The sequence below is a fragment of the Falco naumanni genome, chromosome 1, assembly GCF_017639655.2.
Source record: "Falco naumanni isolate bFalNau1 chromosome 1, bFalNau1.pat, whole genome shotgun sequence".
NCBI lineage: Eukaryota > Metazoa > Chordata > Aves > Falconiformes > Falconidae > Falco > Falco naumanni.
In genome coordinates this window covers 33207820-33229833 of record NC_054054.1, presented here as the reverse complement: position 1 = coordinate 33229833, position 22014 = coordinate 33207820, and the positions used below count along the sequence as shown (strand labels likewise).

The window sequence follows — 22014 nt, the reverse complement described above, 5'->3', positions numbered from 1 at the left end:
AAAAAAAATATATTGCAGTCATGAGGGCAATGAAGAGTATTATCCAAAACCTACCAAGTAAACTAAAACTCTGTGCACGTGCATTAAAATAAACCATCTAAAAACATAACTTATGCAGCAAGTACAAGACGACAATTTTTGAGTAAGCAAGTTGCCTGCATACTAAAAATCTCTTTAAAATGTAGCTTCTTCATTTCAAGCAAATTCTAGGCTTTATGCGACTAATTGAGCTATTTGCATTGTCTGTTTCAGGCACCAAATATTTTCTTTTGTAACTGAAACTCCTCTCTACAAACTGAAACTGAAATAGTAAGATCAAGACGACATTCAGTGCAGTAATTTTAAAAAACCCAACAAGTAAGCACCACATTGGGCTGCTGGGGAAAATACTATTTATTATACATTTAAATACAAATTTGAAATGTGTTGTGGACACATCGGCAGGGTTACAGGTAAAAAACAACAATGTACAAAGTTGTGTTTTGCATCTCTCAAGACTGACGCTTCAAAAAAAAAATTCACAAGATACCAAGAGTTCATGTTTGTAAGAACAGAAAACACAATAATGCATACAATCTTTTGCTTGGCAGATTATCTTTGTTCCCTCCCTGCATAAAGTACCTAGTGTTTGTAAACAGTCTTTAGACGCGTTAACAGCTTGAAGGAATGTGTAATCACAGTTCATACGGATTCGTGCGGCAATGAATTATAGTGCTACACAGTAGTTTCGTGTTTCCACAACCCAGTTCTGATATTGCCAGTACTGTCTGCGGTGAGCAGGGGTCCATCCTGTCCACTGCTTTTAAGTGGTCCATTCTGAATGGCTAAATTTAAGCCGTAAGATTTTTGCTGGTTTTCAAGTTCAACTGCTATTGGTTTCCTTAGAAGATCTTTTTTGTTGTTGGTACCTACTGTTTTTTCAGTATTTCTGCTACTTTTTGGAAGCGTACTGCAAGCGTCGCTGCTATCTTGCTGGGACTGGTTATACTGCCGTTCTCTATATGCCAAATAGGCTCTTCGGCTCCTCGAATGCCCTTCGCTGTTGCTTTGTCGACTTTTAGGTAAGCCGTTTTGCACGCTCCCTTCCACACTTGTGGGAACATCATAGGCATATTCCCTCAATACCGCAAGTCTGCTAGCACGATGTCCCTTGCTTCTGTTCTTATGATGCCGACTTGGGTGTCCGTTTGTCCGGAACTGTACCTCTAAGGGAGCTACGTGCATTTTGATATCATTATCCACCGAATGTTCAGTGAGACTGTTATCAAGCTGAGGACCTGTGTTCAATGGCAGAGAAGCAGGGTGGCACCGAGCCGCTGCAGCTTGTAAGTTAGTTAGTTTACAACCCTGAGAGGAATTTTTTAGACTTGATGCACTTTTATTTGTGCACGAAGATTCTGCGCTACTGTTGGTGCACTTAGGGGCCTCTCCATTGGTTCCACTGGAACTGGAAGGCTGCACATTTACTTGCACTGAGTATGTGCTCCTTCCAGGGCAGCAAGTCGTTATCCAAGCATGCCTGACATCTTCCCTGTTAATGCAATGGTGCACCATAAGAAAGGCACTGAGGCTTAAACATGTTGCCCCAAAAAAACAGCTGAAGATCAGATCCATGGGGTAATACAGGGAAACTGACAAAGCTCCAAAGATCCACAGAGCAACATACAAAAGCAAAGTGAGGCCCACTCCCAGCAGCTGTGCTTGGAAACTGTGTTCATTCTCCAGAGCAGATGTGGAAACTAGTGACACAGATAATGAATCCTGATGAGCCAGTTCTCCATGTTCATTGGTGGCCAGACGCTGCTGTTCCTCAACAGGTTCCTTAAGTTCATATTTACGTTCAGGGTGACGTTTTAGTTGTATGAATATGCTGAGAAAATACATACAGTTTACAAAAATTATAAAGCTAGCTGGTCCATAAAACGCTCCTAAGCTAGGTTCCCAAGTCATCCAGCAACTAGAAAAGAAATAAACCAAAGAAAATTAATGTCTTCTCACTGGTCATTTATGCTTTATCAGTTCATAGCTGTACTTTTAAATGATCTTGGCTGTGTTACATTTTCTAGAAGAATCTGAATTGCAACAAGTACTTAGAAAAGCAAACACGTGAAATCTTACGACAGAGCTCTCGGCTATATGGTACTTACTAAGGAGCATTAGGTCTGCTGCCGTAATTTCGGATGTTTGCTGCTGCTGTTATTCCACAAACTATGACGGGGATCCCTCCACCAATAAGGTAGAACCTAAAAAGTAAAGCCAGTATATCAGTGGCTGCTTAATGGCAATGGTTTTATTCAGTTACCATGAAGGAAATGAGAGCTTTTCAGGATTCTGGAAATATGTAAGTTCTTGAACAAAATAAATAGGGTGAATCGGTTTTGGGCTTCGGCAATATATATTTTTTCTAAGCCTAATTCTGCCTCACTACAGATTTTTTTTCCTCCTGTTGCAAACCATCTCTCTCCCAGCTGCTCACCTCCCTTGCAGGCACTGAGCAAAGGTACACATGGTTAAAAGGAAGGAGCAAAAGCTGATAGTCAGTTGTAAACTGTTGCAAGAGAATACAGAAATTTAGAAGGAAAATATTAAGTGGTATGTCTCTTTTTCCAGAGGTTAACTTGTCTAATATTATGACCATTCAGAAGATCAGCTATAAGAACTCTTTTTACTTGGTTTTTTTTGGGTTGAGGGATTTTGAGGGGTGGTGTTGCTGGTGTTTTCATTTAATCATTTTTAACGGACTCTCTAATCTCATAGTATACACCTCCCGTTTCCTGTGGTGGTGGTAATGAAAACTGTATGCCTTCACCAGGATGGGGGTATATGTTGTTGGAGTCTCTAGCTTTTCATTCCAGTTTCTATGAATTCATACTGAATTCTTTAAGGGCAGATCAATAATTACTGAAAATCATTCCAGTTAATGGCACTCTGTCCCGCATCTTATGCTAATCCAGTCCAAATTCAAATCAGAACAGTCAGTGAAAACTACTACTGTGACATATGGATAGGTAGTTTGTTTTGTCAACAGGAGACACCTATTCTGATGATCCTGGATCTGTCCACTGCATTTCAGATTATACACCTGCAGTTACTGCCGTCTCACTTGAGACACAAAACAATTCTTTCTTGGAAGTCTAGGTACACTAATTGCTGAATCCCACAAAGATAATTCTGTTATTGGTTTATTCCGTATCTTGATGAAGCAATCAGGAACTGGCCAGATGAAACAGATTTTTGTGGTAGATTTTACTCTACTTAACTTTCACTACAAATCACTGCCTCAAAGATGCACCGCTACTCAAAGCAAACAGATAGGTGGAGCTGGTTCTACACCCAGTAAATTGTGGGAGAGTGAAACAATATGGATTGTTTGCAGACATAGTTCAGTTTGCTGTATTGAAGGAACACGTTTACAACTGGCCTTGAATCATACCAAGATATGAAGTATCAACACCAAAAAAAAAAAAAAAAAAAGGAGAAAAGTGCACACATGTATTGCTGTAAGTGTTCAGCAATTCCTAAGAGTCCAAATTACAAACCCAAACTGTCATACTACAAGGAGCTGTATGAACACAATAGTAAATAAAACACATATACAAAGCATGCTAGAGGAAATGCAGTACTACTGAGATTTTGGGGGCAAGTGTTGTATGAGCTAAAAATTTTCCTTAAGTTAGATCAAATAGAGAAACAAACGTAATGACATGAGTAAACAAGAGGTGTTACAATAATAACAGGGAAAAAAAAGTAAATGTGTTTTTCAGTAGAACATTCATTCAGTATTTGTACTATAAAAACCAAATCCTTCTATGGCTGTTCCCATGCAAAACCACCACAAATCTATCTGACTGAGGAAATCCCTGATCCGCAAGTTGGAATTGAGAAAATCTGAAAAATATGAAGCATGTTTGGTCTGTTCTGAACTTGTCTCCAGAGTTACTGCCAGTGCCCAGGTGAGGTGTCCAGATCTGAAGTGGTATGTACGTATTTATGTCTATGCAGAGCTGAGCCTGTGAGACTGGTAATTTTACTGTAACATTTTCCAAAGCAAGAACTCTATGACGAATAATACGGGATGGGAAAAAAAAATAATAAATCACAAGAGATGTTAAAAAAGGCTAATCAGTACCCTGCTGGAAGGCACACAGTTGGTGATGGGCATGAGATAATATGCTACACTGAGCACAAGAGATTTACATTTTCTTAAAAGAAAAATAATAAAAGCTGAGGAAAGCAAAGACAGCACTTAAGTGGTATAAATATTAACCTTCTAACTTACCAATTAAATATTTCTATATGCTTTTATATACTACTGCAAATTGTAGTTGATACTCAGAAAAGCATTTCTAATTTTCTGCACTCTCTGTACTTTAAAATCAAGCTTTTTAAGTATTTGCCGATAACTAATCAAAGTTAATCAACTTCTGCCACCTTGTGGAGAATTTCAGCTTAGCAGTTTTTAATTCGTATCCAGAGGCTCAGTAAGATACAGGAGCAGAGTATGTTAACATTTTCTATTAGGAATACTTCACGTAAGATGAATTTCACAGCAAATTAGTTTGTCCTATTTCAGTGATTTCAGAAATAAAATTTATGAGAGGAATGCTTCACAAAGAACACTGTTTTCACTTGATAATGAGTGACACCTGTTTTTCAAATTATTTGTAAGCAATCTTTGGAAAACCTATTAAACTTTATTTGCTTAAATTGCAGTGTTTGCTAGTTGTGCGGTAACACAGTTACCCACATTCTTTCTTCTATGATATTTAATGGGGAGTGTTGTGTTGCTATCCAAAGTCCTAATCGAAGCTCTAGCGGTGATGCTGAAACACTACCAATTTCTTAATTTACAAATCAGAAACAGAGCACTGCAACAGTAATATGCTAAGACCAATCATCCTTCACCTCATCCTCCTGAACATAATGCTGAGGAACAGAAAAATCTGGAATGGACCTTATGGACCTGGAACCAGCAGTGACCTGTTAATATTTTCTAGTCAGAATATAGGCATAGCAGCCTGGGAAATAATGAGTTGTGCAAAAACAAACAACACGCTCACCTCAGCATTGGTCTGGGTGGAGGAGGTGGCTCATCAGGATCCTGGCATCTTTTTGCTTTTTTGGTTACTTGCTTGTAAATATTACGAGATGTCACTCCCAGCCACAGTACTGTCGCAAGAGTGGAATAATGGAGAATTATCCCAACCTTAAAAAACAAAACAAAAAAAAAAAAGAACCCCCAAACATTTCCTTTCTACCAAGTTAAAGAATTAATCATTTAACATGCAACTCACATAAAGCCTGAATTTTCAAAAGCTCAGTTCAAGACAAGAGAAAACCTTATTTTACTGTGACTGTTCTTAAATACCAAGTCTTGTGGATTTCAAAAAAGTAGAACAGGTTAATGCACACCCGTCTTCATATTGGCCGAATCTAGAAAGGCTACCTAGCTGCAGTTGCCTCTAGTGGAAGGAAAACTTTAACACGGGAAGAACTCTGCTGGCCAACGTTTTTAAGATTACACATCAATCATACACTTCAGGAAACTGCATATTACAAAACACTTAAAAGTGTCTTGTTACGGTTATTATTTAGATTGAGACACGTAAGGGAACAGCAAGCTACAGATATTATGGTAACTATGTAGCAGGTGGCAAAATACAGACACCTAATGCTCATCAGCAACTTTAACATAATGCACGCATACACACACACACAAAAGTGTTACACTTCAGCTATTTAACCTGCCCCAGCACTAATGCAAAGTCAGCCTCACTGACTGACTGGGCACTACAAGAAAATGGTTGTCTGTTGGACCCTTTTGCATCTGCATTATTTTATAAACTGAACATTGCTTTCTTAAAAGAAGTTCCAGGAATTCCCAAGTCCCTGGGATTTTGTCAAGGAAAGACACAATCTGGTTGTCCTGCATTTCCTTCCTTAGAAGCCAACACTGAGACAAAGTGATTGCAAGAAGTAGATTTCATACATCCCTTAAATGACAGCACAAACACATGGAAGAGGTGACACTAGTTTCTGTTAAGATAAATGGAGGTGATTTTTTTGCAAGATTCAATTACCAGTAGAAGTACAACCCTTAAATAACCTATCCATATCATACAATTTCTCTTAGAGAATTACTGTGTCCAAGAAGGCAAGACCACCTACAGTTTGTCAAACTATTTCCTCATCTCCATATATACGTGTGTGTGTACACGCATACACATGCACACAGACTAGCATTCTCTTTGTATCTGTAGGAGAAAAATCAGGGACATACTCCATTGCAACAGTTTGAACTGTCAACCTAATACCTCCTGTAAATTCAAACAAAAAGAACCATGGAATATTGTGGTGAGGGATTAGATTTTCCGAATCACTGGATGGAAAAAAGAAAACATGAGAAAACTTCACTGATATCATTCCAAAGCAGCAACTGTTATTATACTGGAATACTGCAACCGAATTATAAATGGCCAAATCTTAGAAAAATAAATAATTATAAAAGAAGAGTTTCAATTAAGCTAGTGATGTTTGTTTAGAGAAAGCATGGATCTTTCACTTGAAACACTTCTCTTTACCTCCCTTAATGTTATACTGAGGAAATGGAAATTAATATTTTAGTATCTGTGGAAATCAGGTTTTCACATGGTCTGTAAAGGCCACATACAGCCCTATAAAATAATTTCAAATAATTCTCAAAAATGTAACCAACAGGTAAATTCTTTTTTTTTTTGCAACAGTATATATTGGGAAAAAATATTTCAGAAGCCCAATAGAAAACTTTTCCACTTTTAAAGTTACAAACTAGTTTTATCTTCATGGCTGGATTAAAACACAGAACTCAAAAGGCTGTTATTTATTTATTTTTTTCTAAATTTTACATTCTGACGAAAACGCCTGTGCCAGTACTGCTGTTCTGGAGGAGACAAGGAGTGGCATATACATATATAAGAGTATGAAGCTGGTAACTAATTTTTTCAGGTGTTTTTGCATGTTTACTTACTGCTTGGCAAATGCTGGCATTCCTGGTCTGAGTTATGCCTCCAATAAACATCACACATGTCAGGAAAATATGAAAGCTCAGGTTAACTAGCATATGCCAGCTTTTTACACTGATCCTGATCATACTGTTAAAAGAAACAAATCAGACAACATAAGACACAGCTACATTATTGCCTTTCAATAGCAATAATTGAAACTAGCAAGAGACACTTGTTATAAATGATACATAGTTACTGCTAATGATGGACTAAAATGTACTTTTAAATCAAATACAGTCTCTGGTCTTCATCACAAAAAATTAACTCACCCTTCTATTAACTAGCTTTATACAACAACTTGAGGCCTGATTAAAAAAATTTAGGTTTCCAGGTTTCATATCAACAGAAATGTAAAAGGCTGAACCAATTGTGAAATTCTACCACCATTCCTGAGGGTCTCTTCCATCATGAAGCAGAAGTGAGGAATTAAAGACATACATGGTTATGAGAGCTAAACTGTCATACCCAAAAACATGAAAAAAGCTACTTGCTTAACTGTCAATTTGCATCAAAAATTTTTATAGGGAAAAAACCCAAATCCAGATTATTATATCGTGTTCCTATGAAAAAGTAGTCCTAAGCACTATGAAGCTAATTTTTTTAGTCTAGTGGTATTGATTCATACCTGTGATGGTATACATAACTGACGATGATCATCAACAGGCACATTAGCAAAACCATGGCAGTGGCATAAATTACAGGATGCAAAAGATCAGCTGGTTGTGTATATAATTCAGCTCCTGTCAAGTCCTGACAACAAAAACAAAATCAGAATTAGTTCACCTTATCTCTTCATTTTTTGAGGGCAGGGGAAGAGCAGAGGAGACACAAACTAAATAGTAACAGAAACCTTCTAGATGAAATGTTGTCCCATGCCCCAAACATGACCCTCTAATTATTTATTATTTGATGTTCCTGGCTTTCTTCCACAATTACCTGCTATTCTGGCTGGCCTTTATAAATGCAGTCACCCATCTTACAGAACACTTAAACTTCATATATGCTTGAAGATACAAAGAAGTTAGCAGCTTATAGACACACACCATCTTCTTCTTAAAATATTTGTATGAATAGCATGTAGGGAAAAAAATGTGTTTCAGTTATGATTATTATCTTCTGCAACAACCCGAAGAACATTACAGAAAGTGCCCTCAGCAAGACTGCAGATGATGCTATAGACTGGGAGACTGATCATTAGATTGGAAGATACTCAGAGGTATGTTGGTGACCCAGAGAAACGGGCTGATAAAACATCACAGAATTTAGCATTGGAAAATGTTAAGAGATCTGCATCTGGGATGGAACAACCCCATAAATGCAAAAATATGTGCTGGGCATTGGACTGATTAGAAAGCAATCAATGAACCACTCGAGGGTACTGGTAGACAAAAGCTGACCACAAGTCAGCAATGTAGCCTACAACCCAAGGCCACGCTCCGCTCTACTAGCAAAAGCACAGCAAGCAGGTGAATTGATTATTCCCTTCTGTTCAGCACTGTGAGACCACCTCTGCTGAACTGCCTTCAATTTGAGGTTCCCCAGCACAAGAAAGGCACTGACATACTGGATGGAGCAAGTCTAACACATCACTGGGGAGGATTAGCAGGCTGAAGCACACAATGTCTAAGGCTTGAAAAAGCTGGGTTTGTGCGACTTTAAGAAAAGGAAGATGGGAGAAATCTCATTATGATACTGAACGATCTACTGGGATGGTATAAAAAAAGATTGAGTCAAACCCTTCTTGGAGCTGAACCATGAAATGATGAGAGGCAATGGACATTATCATCAACATGGAAAATTCCAAATGAGATACAGGAAAAAAAATTCTGATTAAAAGTGGTCACGTACTGCCTAGAGAGACTGTAATCTCTGTCCTTGGAGATACTCAAAGCTTGACTGAACATGACCTGTAGCAGTATGATCAGACTTTGAAGGTGACCAAATTTTAAGTAGGTAATTGTACCAAATGACACTTGATTGTTCCTACCAGACTGCTTTTCTATGATTAGTGTTTGACCAGAACAGCTAGTTGATAACTCAAACACAATTCAACAGCTCTTTAGCATCGTTAAAGTTTTCTGAATGCACCCGCCAAAATCTCGCAGAAGGAATAAGCATGAAATGGAACCTTGGACTGTTAAAGCACGGCAGTATCTCAAATAACACCAAAGGAGTGACATTTTCATTTACTAACAAGAATAGCAAGAAGAAATTATTCTATTTGGATGCAGTTACAATTTACAAGAGGTCCATTTCCCTAACAGTAATGAAAAAGAAACCAAATAAAACCCCAAACCTTCAGTCCCTTCCAACACAAAATAAAACAAATTTGCTTAACTAAGACTTAAAGTAATTTTTCAAAACAGACAGGAAACACAAACTTCCCTCACCTATAACTTTGAGCGAGTCACTCTTAAACCTCTAGAGTTGGCCAAGTTCAAAAATGTACTGGGCGAGATGAGAACAAATTCACCAAGAACAGTAGACCATTAGGAGGAAGGTTCAGTTTCTTTTGAGGAAAATCGGCGATAGGCAATCTGTTTAAGGTTAAAGACCGATAAGCTGATTTCATGGACAGGAGAAGAGTACTTGAATTGAGACTTACAATTAAATTACAGTCAGAAGTCTCTTCACCACTCCTTCAATTGTTCTTTCATCAGAATATGAATTTGTTATTCCTCACTAACTCACCAACCTCATTTCCAACTAATTTAATCAGATTGTCAGTTTGTTTTTGTATTTGGTTTTCTTTGGCACCTGGAAAAACACTTCGGGAAAGATCATAAATATTATGCCTCAGGCAGCCAGCGTCATCCGATTTCAACACTCTATTTCAACCCGTGGCCTGGTTGATATCCAGCTGGAGATCCCTAGGAACTTACTGCTGTTACAGGCATAAGCAAATGTATTGTCACACAAAGGCGGTGAGCATCTGAGAACAGAAACTGCAGGAGAATTCCATTTGCTGCTTCCAGATTGGTGACAGGTAACAAGAGGTCACGTGCATATTGGTGTGAACTTCAAGAACAAGACCTACAGAATCACAAGATCCCTGAAGTGTTCAAGGCCCGGTGGCCAGGGTGGATGGTGCTTTGAGCAACCTGGTCTAGGGGAACGTGGCCCTGCCCATGGCAGGGCAGTTGGCACTAGATGATATTTTAGGTCCCTTCCAACCCAAACCATTCTATGGCTCTGTAAGATTATTGTAGATCTTCTAAAACATCTGAGAAAACTCAATATGCCTAGCGTACCTGGCAAAGACATTGACCCCACTGAGTCAACGGCATTCTTGCTGACTGCACTGACATTTTTAAATCAGACCTCTTAAAAGGAGCAAAGGGAGCTAATAATGTTCTGAACTAAACCGATACTAAGTAGTAATGTAGTAAAAAGGAATGACAGTATAACAGTAGGGATGACATTAAGAACAACATTGTTGCGTTTGCAGGCAACTAGCTGAGCTCTGTTTCTTCTCAACTATCATTGCTGGGTTTTTTTTCCTCTGATGCAGGCCTGTAACACCACAATTTCAGCTGAGCCTCCTGGTTATCTCTTCTATTATTAAATTGGTTAAAATAATTTCCAAATAAACACAAAATTTTGTATCTTCCTAAATCACTAGATTAGAAAACTAGGCACTCAGTTATGGGTTTCCTCATCAGAGAAGACTTTACATTATATTCTGAAACATATGAAGATGGGTCAGTACACAACCTGCTTTCTTCTAAACACATATGTACTAAAGTAAAGTAGACTAAGAAAGAGTGACATAACTCTGGTTAAGTCATTCTCCACCCAGCCAAAACGATGGAATATTGCATTCACGTTCTTCCTGCCACTGCTGTTCATATATTTGATGTTAGTGACAACTGTTGAATTAAAAGACAAACTTCTAAAACTGAACCCAAAAGAATTTCCTAAGAGCCTGGGACCAGAACGCAGACTTCCACAACGCTATGAAAGCTGATAAATGAACTAGGCTGTTATGGTTTTTTAGTTAATATATGGATAGGCTTTATGAAAACATTTTTTAGCAGCCACTTAAGACATCCAGAGCTTTTGTAGTGTATTAACTGTGTGCAAGGAACACCTATCAGATGAACATTACTCTGTCCCTCTCAACCTACCCCCTCCTCTCCAGTCTAACATTTTGGGAAGTAGCTAAATATTTAAGGAATACTAATTTTGAGCAGGCATATAACGAGAGCCACTGGCAGAAAAGAAAGCAAGCTGCTCCTTCCTCCAGCTTTTTTGATTTCTGATTGTTAACAGTTCTCTATATAACTCACAATAAGATACTGATATAATCTGACCATTTATTAATTTAGAAATAGTCATTTACCACAGGAGATTGAATATGCTTTTCATTTTTCTTCCTCCAGATGGCAGAAATGTGACCAATTTAAACCATCATCTCTCTTTACATGCATACTACACATACAAATGAAGTTTAATTCCGTTTTAAAGAATGCTGTTATGTTTTAGGAAAGGATTGTATATTTTAAAAATATCAAAGAAGGGAACCACGATTGTTAAAGTTTGGAGTCATTTAAAAACCAGTACCTTCAGAGGCACGATGAAAAGTTCCTCTTTTAGAGCTCTTCAACAGCTTGGCAACTCTACTATTTAGTTATCTTACGTAGTTGTATTAACTATTTAGTTATCTTGAAAGGAAGATTTTTGAAAATTTGAGTCACAAACCAAAACCAGCAAAGTCTCAAGCACTGATTGTCATAAAAGAATCCTCTTTCTTCCATGTACGATTACATAATATTAATTTAATTCCACACAGATCACATTTACTACAATAAAACCCATAGCAAATTTACACATAACAGTATTTCCTAAACCTCTTACTACTTCACTCAGCTTCCTACTAGCCTACCATTTTTACACATCACATTTTATCATTTAGCATCTGTGGTGATGACTGACAAGCAGGGTAGCAGTCACCATCTGCAAAAGGGGAAACTTCCCAAGCCAAATTCTGAAATGAAGAGCTCTGAGAACAGACCAAGAAGGAATCTAACTTCGTAACTGAAGAGCACTACAAGAAAGTGTCTTGCTCCCTCCTTTAACTGTCACATTTTAGAAGTGGTTAACCATTTAATTGACATCAATATGCTAACACTAGAGTTCAGATACCATTTTTTAAGCAATATTTCAAGCAACATTTTAAGGATGTTTTGGAGAGTAATTAAGTGGGGGTTTGGGGTTTGGTTTTTTTTGTTTATTTTTTCCTTTTTCAGTCCATGTATTCTGGTCACAGATCTATGTACTCGTGAATGAATAGCTAATTTGCAGTGAAATTGCCATCTCTGGTTATGGATCACAGGAAAAAAAAACACCACAACTTGGGCAAACACTTCTGTCAACAGAAAGAACTAACAAACATAGTCTAACAAGAGAAGATGGACTTTTTTGACTGTTACTTTTCTTTATTTAAAACTGTCATTATTAGACTGAAGTTCATAAAAGTTCATTTGGTTAAGCAGCTCATTAAAATGGCTTCCTATAATATAGTACTTTTCATGTGAAAATTCTTTTGCATGTAGTACATTCAGCGATTACTCAAATCTCATCTTACGTCAACATTTGTATCAACACAAGCAAAAACTGAGGATTTGTTTCTTATGTCTAGTGAGACATGTAATTTTAAGTGTCATACCATTAAAACGGCATAGTTGCTGAGGGAGTAGCACTGAATGGTAGTAATATTTTCATCGGACAGAAGAATGCGACAACCATCAGATTTCCATCCCCCTTGTCCGTTAAGTAGATCAAAGTCCCACTGAGCTGCAACAGCATCTGCTCCATGCGCAATGCGCCGCAGTGTCACATTTATGGGAACATGGTGACTGGCTAGGTTTAAACCATCTGTTACAAAAGAAATATATTTGCACATAAATTTCTCAACAAGTAAGAGATTAGATGCTAAAAATTGTTTATGAGATATACACTAGTTAAAACAAAGGAGTAAAAAATGTTTCTAATTTTTAAAGATAATAGGAAAGCAATAATAAAAAACAAACCTATCTTGGTAAGAATAACTGGTGTTACAACTGTACGACGTTTCCCATCGTCAGCCAGATTTGTTGAATTTCCTGTTGCTGGAAAAAGCTTGCCATTGCGAAATGCAATAAGTTGAAGCTTGTAGACAGACTCATCAGCTGGTCTGATTTCTCTTTTTTGCTTTTGGGTAAAAAGGGAAGCTGGCAACTGGATAGAAGCCTCTACAATTGTGTTCTAGAAATAAACAGATTTTTAAACTGAAAATGAAATTCTTTATAGAGATTAAATTAGCAACTCCTCCAAGTGAACAGTGTTAAGAGATGAATGTGTTTAACAGACTATGTATTCTGGCAAACCCAGTGTTTCCAAGTAATCCATGATAAAATAGTCGAATCAGGTTATTAAAGTCTTAACACATTTTTAAAAAGAAAAAAAAAAAGTTATGATTGTGTAGTTACCTTATTTGTTACAGAAAGAGAAGCTGAAGTTGGTATCAGTAAAGCATTAGAAGAGTTTTCCAGATTAGACTGTTGGCATTAGAAGCAGCAAACCCAGACAAGCAGACAAACAGAAGTGCTGTAGCTGTACATTAGTACCATTCAAAATGAAATGCTGTATACAAACAGGTTTTAATAACTTGCATATAAATTACACTTGGGTAGGGAAGCATGCATGTAATTTCATAGAATTAGATAAATATGATTTCAAACATACACCCTGCAGTGACATTCAAGCAAATTAAGTGATAAAAGTAAACTGGTATGTTGGGGAATGTAACTGAAAAAATACTTTTACAGAATATGCAGAAGTGTTTCCGCTCTATACACATCCACATATATGTGTGTATGCACACATACAGAAATAAAATCAACCTTTCACGTCTCTTTTCTACTTCATGCTTAATTACAGTATCATTCTGAGCAGATTTTCAGATATTTCAGGTATTTAAGGAGACTGGTAATATCTCATTTAATTTGTAATGAAGGTGAAAATACAGCAAAATAAAGCCAAATCTTATTACGAACTAGGAAGCATTTCCACTTCCACACTTATGAAAAGGTCTGAAAGCATCTTTCAACTTAAAAAGTTTTAATAAAGAAAACCACACCACTCATTACAAATTTTACCCATTAAAAAATACCTATAATCAAACTTTACTATCCTTTGCCATTTTAATTATCTTGTCACTGTCTTTCTGGATGATGTAAAACCACTACTTTAACATTAGAAATTAATTATATAAACTTGCTTTCCAAATGATTCATAGTTAAGATGTTACAAAGTCAGTAGGGAAACAATGAATATCCGACCTTTAAAGCCAGACTTGACAGCGTATTTGAAACATTGCACTTAAAGCTTAATTGTTTATCTAGACTTCCATCTGGATCTCTTCTCCCATAATCACTGAGTCCTGTACGGTCTGATGCAGCCACTTTCTGAAATACGGTGCATGTCATCCCAGTGAAACCAGCAGCCTTTATTACATAAGCCTCAAGAGCAATATTTGGAGAATACTGTGACAACAAGAAAAATAATCAAACATTCATTAACTTTACACACCACAGGAAGAATAATAAATAGTCTTAAAGGAATTCTCTGCCTTAGCAGAAAAAACACCCAGAAAACTGTTTCTGTTTATCTGGCAGGGATAAATCTGTTCAGAGTATTTCTCTTCTCCCTACAGAAATAGTAGGCATTTCAGATAATGCCAACATCTATTAAGAGGAATAAAAAGCTACTGAAACTCAAGAGCCAGCAAAATGTCTTCTAAATAAATAAATTTATACTTACAGTAGAATAAACTTGAGCTCCATTTGCAAGCCGATACATAGCAATTTTCTGTAGACACTGTACAATTCTAGTGCAAGCTTTGGCTTCCCTTTGTGCCATCCACAGAACACGTTCATCTGCTAACATAATATTACTTGCTATGTCCACCATCACATCACCAAGCTAACAGGGAAGAGAAATAAGACTATTTTATATCTTTGAAAGCGTTCATCAAATAGAATCATTATCAGAAAATACAGAGCAACTTGTCAGCACAAACGGCAAAAGGAAATTAGCTGTTCCCATTTCAATCACCACTTGTCACGCTGAGATACTGACATACTTTGACTCTGACATTTACCTTCATTCAAGAAAAATGTTATGCCAGTGTAATTTCTCTGTTTACATTATACTTGGAAAACAAAAACATGAGAAATACAGATATTTCATTACAAGCCAAAAGAGTAATACTCCATGTTCTACTGTACTATTTAAAAGGACTATTTATAATCAACTTTAAATCTAAAATAGTTTGCATTAAAATAAACTATAAATCAACAATAATATCATTTGCATGTATGGGGGAAGACAATAATGAAAGTGTAACACAGGCAAAAATTAACGCAGCCCTTCCAATTCTCTTCCTTTCACTATGTCTGCCTTTTCTTTTTTGCCTTCAGTTTTGCATGAACTCTTTTAAGGTCACAGGTTATAAACAAGAGAGACAGCAAATACCCATAGGTACCAGAGCTGCTTTCAAACCACCAATTACATTGTTGTAAGTTTATGCACACACTGCCTTCTGCATGACAGACAAATACAAACTGTAAAGGGAATTCATTTATTTAGGTCACAACTCTGCCAAAATTAATGAGCATCTACATTAACAGCACCGACCTACACTGGGTTTTCACAACATTTAAGAAACTGTGACAAATATTGGACAAAAAGTGAATGTGCATGTATTTTCTAGTTGAATCAAATGAAATGCAATTCACAGTGCCTAAATTTAGGGACTGGAATTTTCTGCATAGAGACAGACAGGGTGGGGTGGGGAAGACGTCCTTTACCATCCAGGCTTCCCCATTTCTTTTCAGAACATTACTAATAAGGAGAGAACACAGTAGTTAGTTGTTCTTTTTTTAAGTCTTTAAAAATAAAGGCAAGAACAAGATTATAAAAATATTTACTGTTTTAAGAACTGTCTTAGAGACAGAAGCTACAATCAGTAAACATTTTTAACAGCTAACACAGAGCCTCAAGCAGCATTTGCAGGGTGTAGCTCTCGTCACTAAATTCTCAATAACAAATCAAAGTTAATTGAAGATGCTTTTTATGACTTCTTACTACTTGAAAAATGGTACCGTGTTTTATGCATCAAAAAATGGTGGGTTTACAGTAAATTATCAGGATTAAGATCCTGAACTCACAGGACTCAAGCTGATTCATGTTTCATACTTTTAAGAAAATATTACACATTATCTTTCCCCCCATTTATCAAGGTACATGGAAGTTCTCCCAACTGCATTCAAACTTAAAACAATCTGCTAAGAATTTTCTGAATATTTGTCTTGAGTTTGTTTCTTCTGACATCAAAAAGCTATTAAATGAAGCTGTTTATAATTTACAGTATTTATCTTTCAGAATAGCCACTGTTACACAAACTAAAGAACTGACAATAAGATGGTATAAGTGAGTAAAAACAGTGTCAAGGAAGTCTGTTGAGTAATACCCTAATAAGAAATAATTCACGTTCCTTGAATATACCAGCAAATCAAAGGTTGACTTCAGATAAAACAAATTAAGATAAAAAATACATTGTCGAAGACTGAAATTACCTATGAATTTTACTTAGATTTTATTAATATAGTCTATTACCTTCTAACATGGCAAAGTAATGCCAGACTGTGGCACTCACCAGACAGTAAGTCACAGCTACGAAAAAAATACCCTTATAATGTAGCAAATCATGCAGCAATCCAAAATACGTTTCTATCTTCAACTGTGTACAGAACCAGCCATTCAATGAACTGCTTGTATAACTCCAAAATATATTAAAAAAAAATTCCAAACTATGACTGTGAAAAGGGGATTTTTGCTGAAAATTCTCCAAGGAGCTCCACAAAGAATTTAGAACCAGCATTTATGGTTTGCTGAAGGTGGATGGGAAAATTTGGCTTTTTTTTTACTTTCACAAGTTTAAAATTGAGGCATTGTGGTCTCCAACTTCCAAACATGCACTGTACAGTGAGATCAATATAACCTCTGTTCAGCAGTGAAACAGAGAGTTCCTACCCACTGGTGGGCCTATTCAGCCACTTGCATTTTCCTCCCCAACAATGAGCGTTCTCTAAGATTTTATTTTAATGTCTTGTCTTACATCCTGCAAGATACAGGAATACTGAAAACCTTAGAGATACAGCTCAATACTGAATAAAGACAGCCTACCATGGTGGGAGGGGAGAAGGTAAGTCTTGTGTTATTCATTATTGAGAGGATCTCTGAGGCTTTCATTATTTGTATTTTTAGATAAGAACATACCAATGAAAACCTGTGTGACCCACTCCATATTAAATAAAAACAGACTTACTGTACCTATCTCCCTGCTCCAGTGCTGACCAGAGGTGTTACTCACATTACAGGTCCAGTGAATGCTGGATCATCTCAGCGCGAATGCAAAGTCTGTGACCATGGGTCAGCAACATCAGGGACCTACTAAACAAACAAAAACATGGAATAGAATCTGATAATCCACTAACTCAGTGCCTGTATCTAACGTTGAGAAGGTTTCACTGCTCAGAACTCTTAAGGACAAACACTTTACTTTTAAAGTGATGGCTAATTATCCAGTTACCTCTTTATATTTTTCAGCAAATCTTCCAAATTTCTCTATCATTTCGGCCACAAAAATAACATCCATCTTATCAGAAAAATTTGCTGCTTCAACAGTGTAAGCCAAGAGCTGCCTTGCTGTTGCCACTGCATTAGTAAGGTTGAGCGGCATCTACAAAGAGAACAAACAAGCATCCTGAAGAAGTGAAAATTAAGTACAAGACAGAGCTATCATTTTAGCAATTAATAAGTAAGTATTTTCCCAAAGAGGATAGCAATTCCCACAGGGATCACAGTGTTTTAAGTAGCCAGGGACCACAACCCTATCTGTTAGCAAAACCATTTCCTACAAGCCAGTGAACCAGCATTTGTACCTGCAGCCAGAAACTGGATTGTCCTAGGAAAGAGGCATTCTACCAAGAAAGGAAGGAAAAAAGAAAATTAAAAGTACTGTCAAACGCTTATTTTCCTTTTCACCAGAGCCTAGGCATGACAACACAAAACTCCTAAAATATAGCATTTTATAGCAAGAGAAGCCAAAAGAAATTCAGACACACCACTGCTGTAGCATTTACTCTTGATTCTGTAATTACAGGAAGCATCAGGAATGGAACACCCACAAAAAGCCCACAACCACCCCAACAAGATAGATCCTCTCTATGACAAAGCTCATTACTTCATTTCTGAAACAATTACCATGCTGGAAAATCCTTCACTAAACAGTACGCCACATCAACATGCCTAAGCCAGCAGGGACCAAAACCAAAAAATTTCATATAGTACAGTGGAAAGCTGTGCAAATGTTATCAGCTCATGTATAGATGCTCTTTATCCATAATCCAAGCTAGAGATGTTCTGTATCTCTGTTTTTGGGTGTACAGATATCTAGTCTGCCCTACTGAAATTGCAATCTGCCACAAAGCACAACTATGTATTTGTCCCTGCTAGTCTTAGCACTTGTACAATGTTTTGACCTCAATTAATGTAAGATTTTTTTTTTCAAAACACTAGAAGTCATGCATTTGTAGTGTAAATAAAGTTCAAAGTCATAACACACACTGAACAAAGTCAACTTTCAAATTCAGTTGTTCTGTATAATTTCTTTGAACTCGTTCTTCAAACATTACTTTCACCTATGTGATACACAAACAAGAACAGTGAAATATAAATGCTGTTGTATAAATGTTACAAAGGCTTCACTATTTTAAACTTAGACCTCTACTTGATTTAAATTGCTTGGCAGTGTTCTAATGCTCAAAGGATCTAAGGATGCTTATAATATTACATTTAATGCTAGACTCTGAGACGATAAATTTCTGTGCAGAATACTGCTAAGAATTCCAGACCTACTACACGGTAAAAAGAGGAAGGCTCTAATAAGTAAAAATAACTTCTGAAACCAAAACATGCCACTTCTCCCTTGAAAAAATAAAAAAAGAAACCTCTTTTTCCGTGTAGCATACCTGTGCACATGGATTTTTAAGCAGGTTAGGACATTATCTACTTCACACATGGAAATTGTACTTCCGCTTTTCTGAAGATACCAATCTGACCCTTCCATTTTAAACCTCCTAACACAAAGTTGGTTGCATTCTTATACAACCTGTAAATGCTGGCAAACCAAAAGCAATTATAACAGGCTGAATAATCTATGCTTTTGAGCAGCTGCAGTTCTGAAGCTGGGCTACAGTACACAGGCAGGAGTAGCACTGAGCTGTTACAGGCCTTGCAGGAAAACATGAATTCCCAAGTGAAAAGGCAAGCTAGCAGCATCAAAACTTTCAATAAGCGAACACTCAACCTTGCTGGGTCCCATAAAGGGACAACAAAGGGATCCCCAGCATCAGCTCTCACTTGTCAACAGGTCATTAAGCACCACCACCCTCCATTTCAACCCTCAAACATGTTCCTTGTGACCAAGCCATGGCATGCCCCTCTAGTCCTAGGAATGTGAACAGTAGAGCACAAATAGTTATTTCAACCCCTAAGTTTATCTTGGGCCAGAACTGGCAGTCCTTTCCCTTTCTCTCCCTCTCACCCTTCAGGAAGACAAAAAGCTATGTCTGCAATAAGAAGTAATTGAACACAGAGCAAGCAAGTCAGCAACAACCCGTCTATACAATAATGCAGTTCAACGTTTTTTGCCTCAAACTAGATTTAGCCCAAGCCACTGAATGCCAAGGCTTCACTATATGGATAAATCAGTCATATACAAAGGACAAATTTCAGTTTAGATCATGATTGTCCCAGTTAGGGCCTGTGGTGTTCCTGAAAAACATTGTGAAGTTTTCTATAAAAGAATGTGAGCTCACACACTGAAACACTTCGAACACACGTAACACACAGCAATCCTTCTCTATTATGTTAAACATGGGTGGTGCTACTAACATCATCAACTCAAGTGGCATAGCTGTATAAAAAAACAAACCAAAACCAAACAACAACAAAACCCCAACACACACAAACACCCAAAACACATTCTCATATCTCTCCACAGTTTCACCTGTTGCATTGATGCTAGTGATCTGACAGTATGCACTGGAAAACATGAAGCTCAAGCCAGAGGTTAAAAGCTTTATGGATTATTTTACAATACAGTGCCCATACATACAAGTACGGGTACATTAGTGCATGGGTATATTGCTGCAGAACAGTGTTCATGAAATTGTGCATTAGAGATAAGCCTCAAACGAAGTTTGGAACTGAAAAATTTCATTTCATAGCTACGTTTAAAATCTAGAATACTCTCTTGTATCCTGGTGAGTATTACCAGACCAGAGAAACCTAGTTAATACTCACTGCTTTCACTGTAGTTAACTGTCATCGGCCACACTGAGCCTATTAGAAGTTTACAGCAACAGAGACAGAGCAGAGTTTGACTACTCTTTATTATTATAATTAAAATAGCTCTTCTCCATGACAACTTCAGCCAGCCTTGTTTCTTTATGGCATGTGGGCAGGACAGGACATCCAGTTGACAAAACAATCATGACAAGTACCGTTCTCTTATGCTTTACACAAGTACACTTTCAGTCTAGGGGCACTCAAAACAGGTATTAAACCAAACTCAACATAAACCTACAAGTTCTAGTGCTGTACTCAGAGGCATGTGTTCATCATAATTCATCTAGACCACCAGTATTACCAGCTTAAAAAAGGAAAACAGACTTTTGAGTTTGTATTTTCATTAAAGAATCTGATGTTATAGAAACGCACAGATTACCTGATTGAACATATAAAGAACTCGAGTCACATCATTTGCATACTGGCACCTGGAGTAGTCCTCTTCAGCCCAGTACCCTCCCCTGTCACATCTGCGCCAGGCTCTTCGCTCATCTTGTGAGTTGCCAGGATATATCCCACTGCCAGCAGAGTAACGTGTACACAGCAGGTATGCTGTGATGCCTGCCAATGTTCTAGGCCACCTGGGGAGTCAAAAGCAAAAAAAAAAAAAAAAAAATCAGACAAATTTACATGACAAGTAAATAAAAGGATTAAGCACTACAACATGAAATAAAGAGATACTCAAACCTAAGCATCTCTATAAACTATTTAAAGGGCCACCTTGGCTCGCCTTCAGTATTTTCAAGCTGTTCATATTTCTGTACTATTAACAGAATGAGTTCTAATGGTATGCACATGGAGAGAAAAAGGTGCCTATAAAATTACTAAAAATACTTTTTTTAAAAAAAAAAATACTTGCCCACTTAATGAAAAATTCCGTATTAACACTATAAAACCAGTTGTAGAAAGCCCTGCACGCTTTCTGCTTGTCCTGTTCACATGCATCAATGTAACTTTCAAATGACTGCATTCATACCAATACTAAACTGCAGATATGAACAGATTACTATATTCATACGTAGCAGTAGTACAACCATTTGGACCAATTTTGCAACTGAACATAACACCAAATAGATATTAGAGGGAAAATAAAGTGTTCATAATGTTAAGAAAGTAGAAAACAATTCCTTTCACTCAAGGTACATGGAACTAAGCACTTCTTAAGAAAGACTTCTCAGATTCTCTCAACTTTCTCCTCTGTAATTTTACTGCATATTTTATCTACATAAAAATATACAGATAAAAATAAAAGAAAGGATAAATACAAAAAATTAAATTGCAATACACCTTTAGTGCACTGATCACTCATGACATCAGAATTGATTGAAAGGAAACAAAAGAATAGAAGGAAATCACATCTGAATTAAACTGCAATGCTGAGAAGAGAGAAGGACAGGGACAAGGAATGCCAGCTAGTCTGCCAGCTAGTCTGCCTGCCCCCGCTTCTGGCCCTCTCCCCCGTTAAGGTATCTGTAAGCAGTATTTTATCATTCAGAACACTACTACTTCCAAG

The 22014-nt window shown here is 37.2% G+C and overlaps 1 protein-coding gene across 1 annotated transcript in view; it reads right to left on the bottom strand.

The window, feature by feature from the left end:
* Positions 1–375: 375 nt before the first annotated feature.
* ADGRA3 (adhesion G protein-coupled receptor A3) overlaps positions 376–22014 on the bottom strand; it is a 56673-nt gene continuing 35034 nt past the window's right edge. The window contains exons 9-19 of the mRNA XM_040588318.1: positions 20881–21082; positions 17680–17829; positions 14847–15008; positions 14366–14569; positions 13076–13289; positions 12712–12920; positions 7669–7793; positions 7007–7130; positions 5061–5206; positions 2148–2243; positions 376–1957 (exon numbers count right to left, since the gene is read on the bottom strand). Of these exons, the coding sequence (XP_040444252.1) occupies positions 715–1957; positions 2148–2243; positions 5061–5206; positions 7007–7130; positions 7669–7793; positions 12712–12920; positions 13076–13289; positions 14366–14569; positions 14847–15008; positions 17680–17829; positions 20881–21082 (2875 nt within the window). The 3' untranslated portion in view covers positions 376–714. The remainder of the gene's footprint in view (positions 1958–2147; positions 2244–5060; positions 5207–7006; positions 7131–7668; positions 7794–12711; positions 12921–13075; positions 13290–14365; positions 14570–14846; positions 15009–17679; positions 17830–20880; positions 21083–22014) is intronic.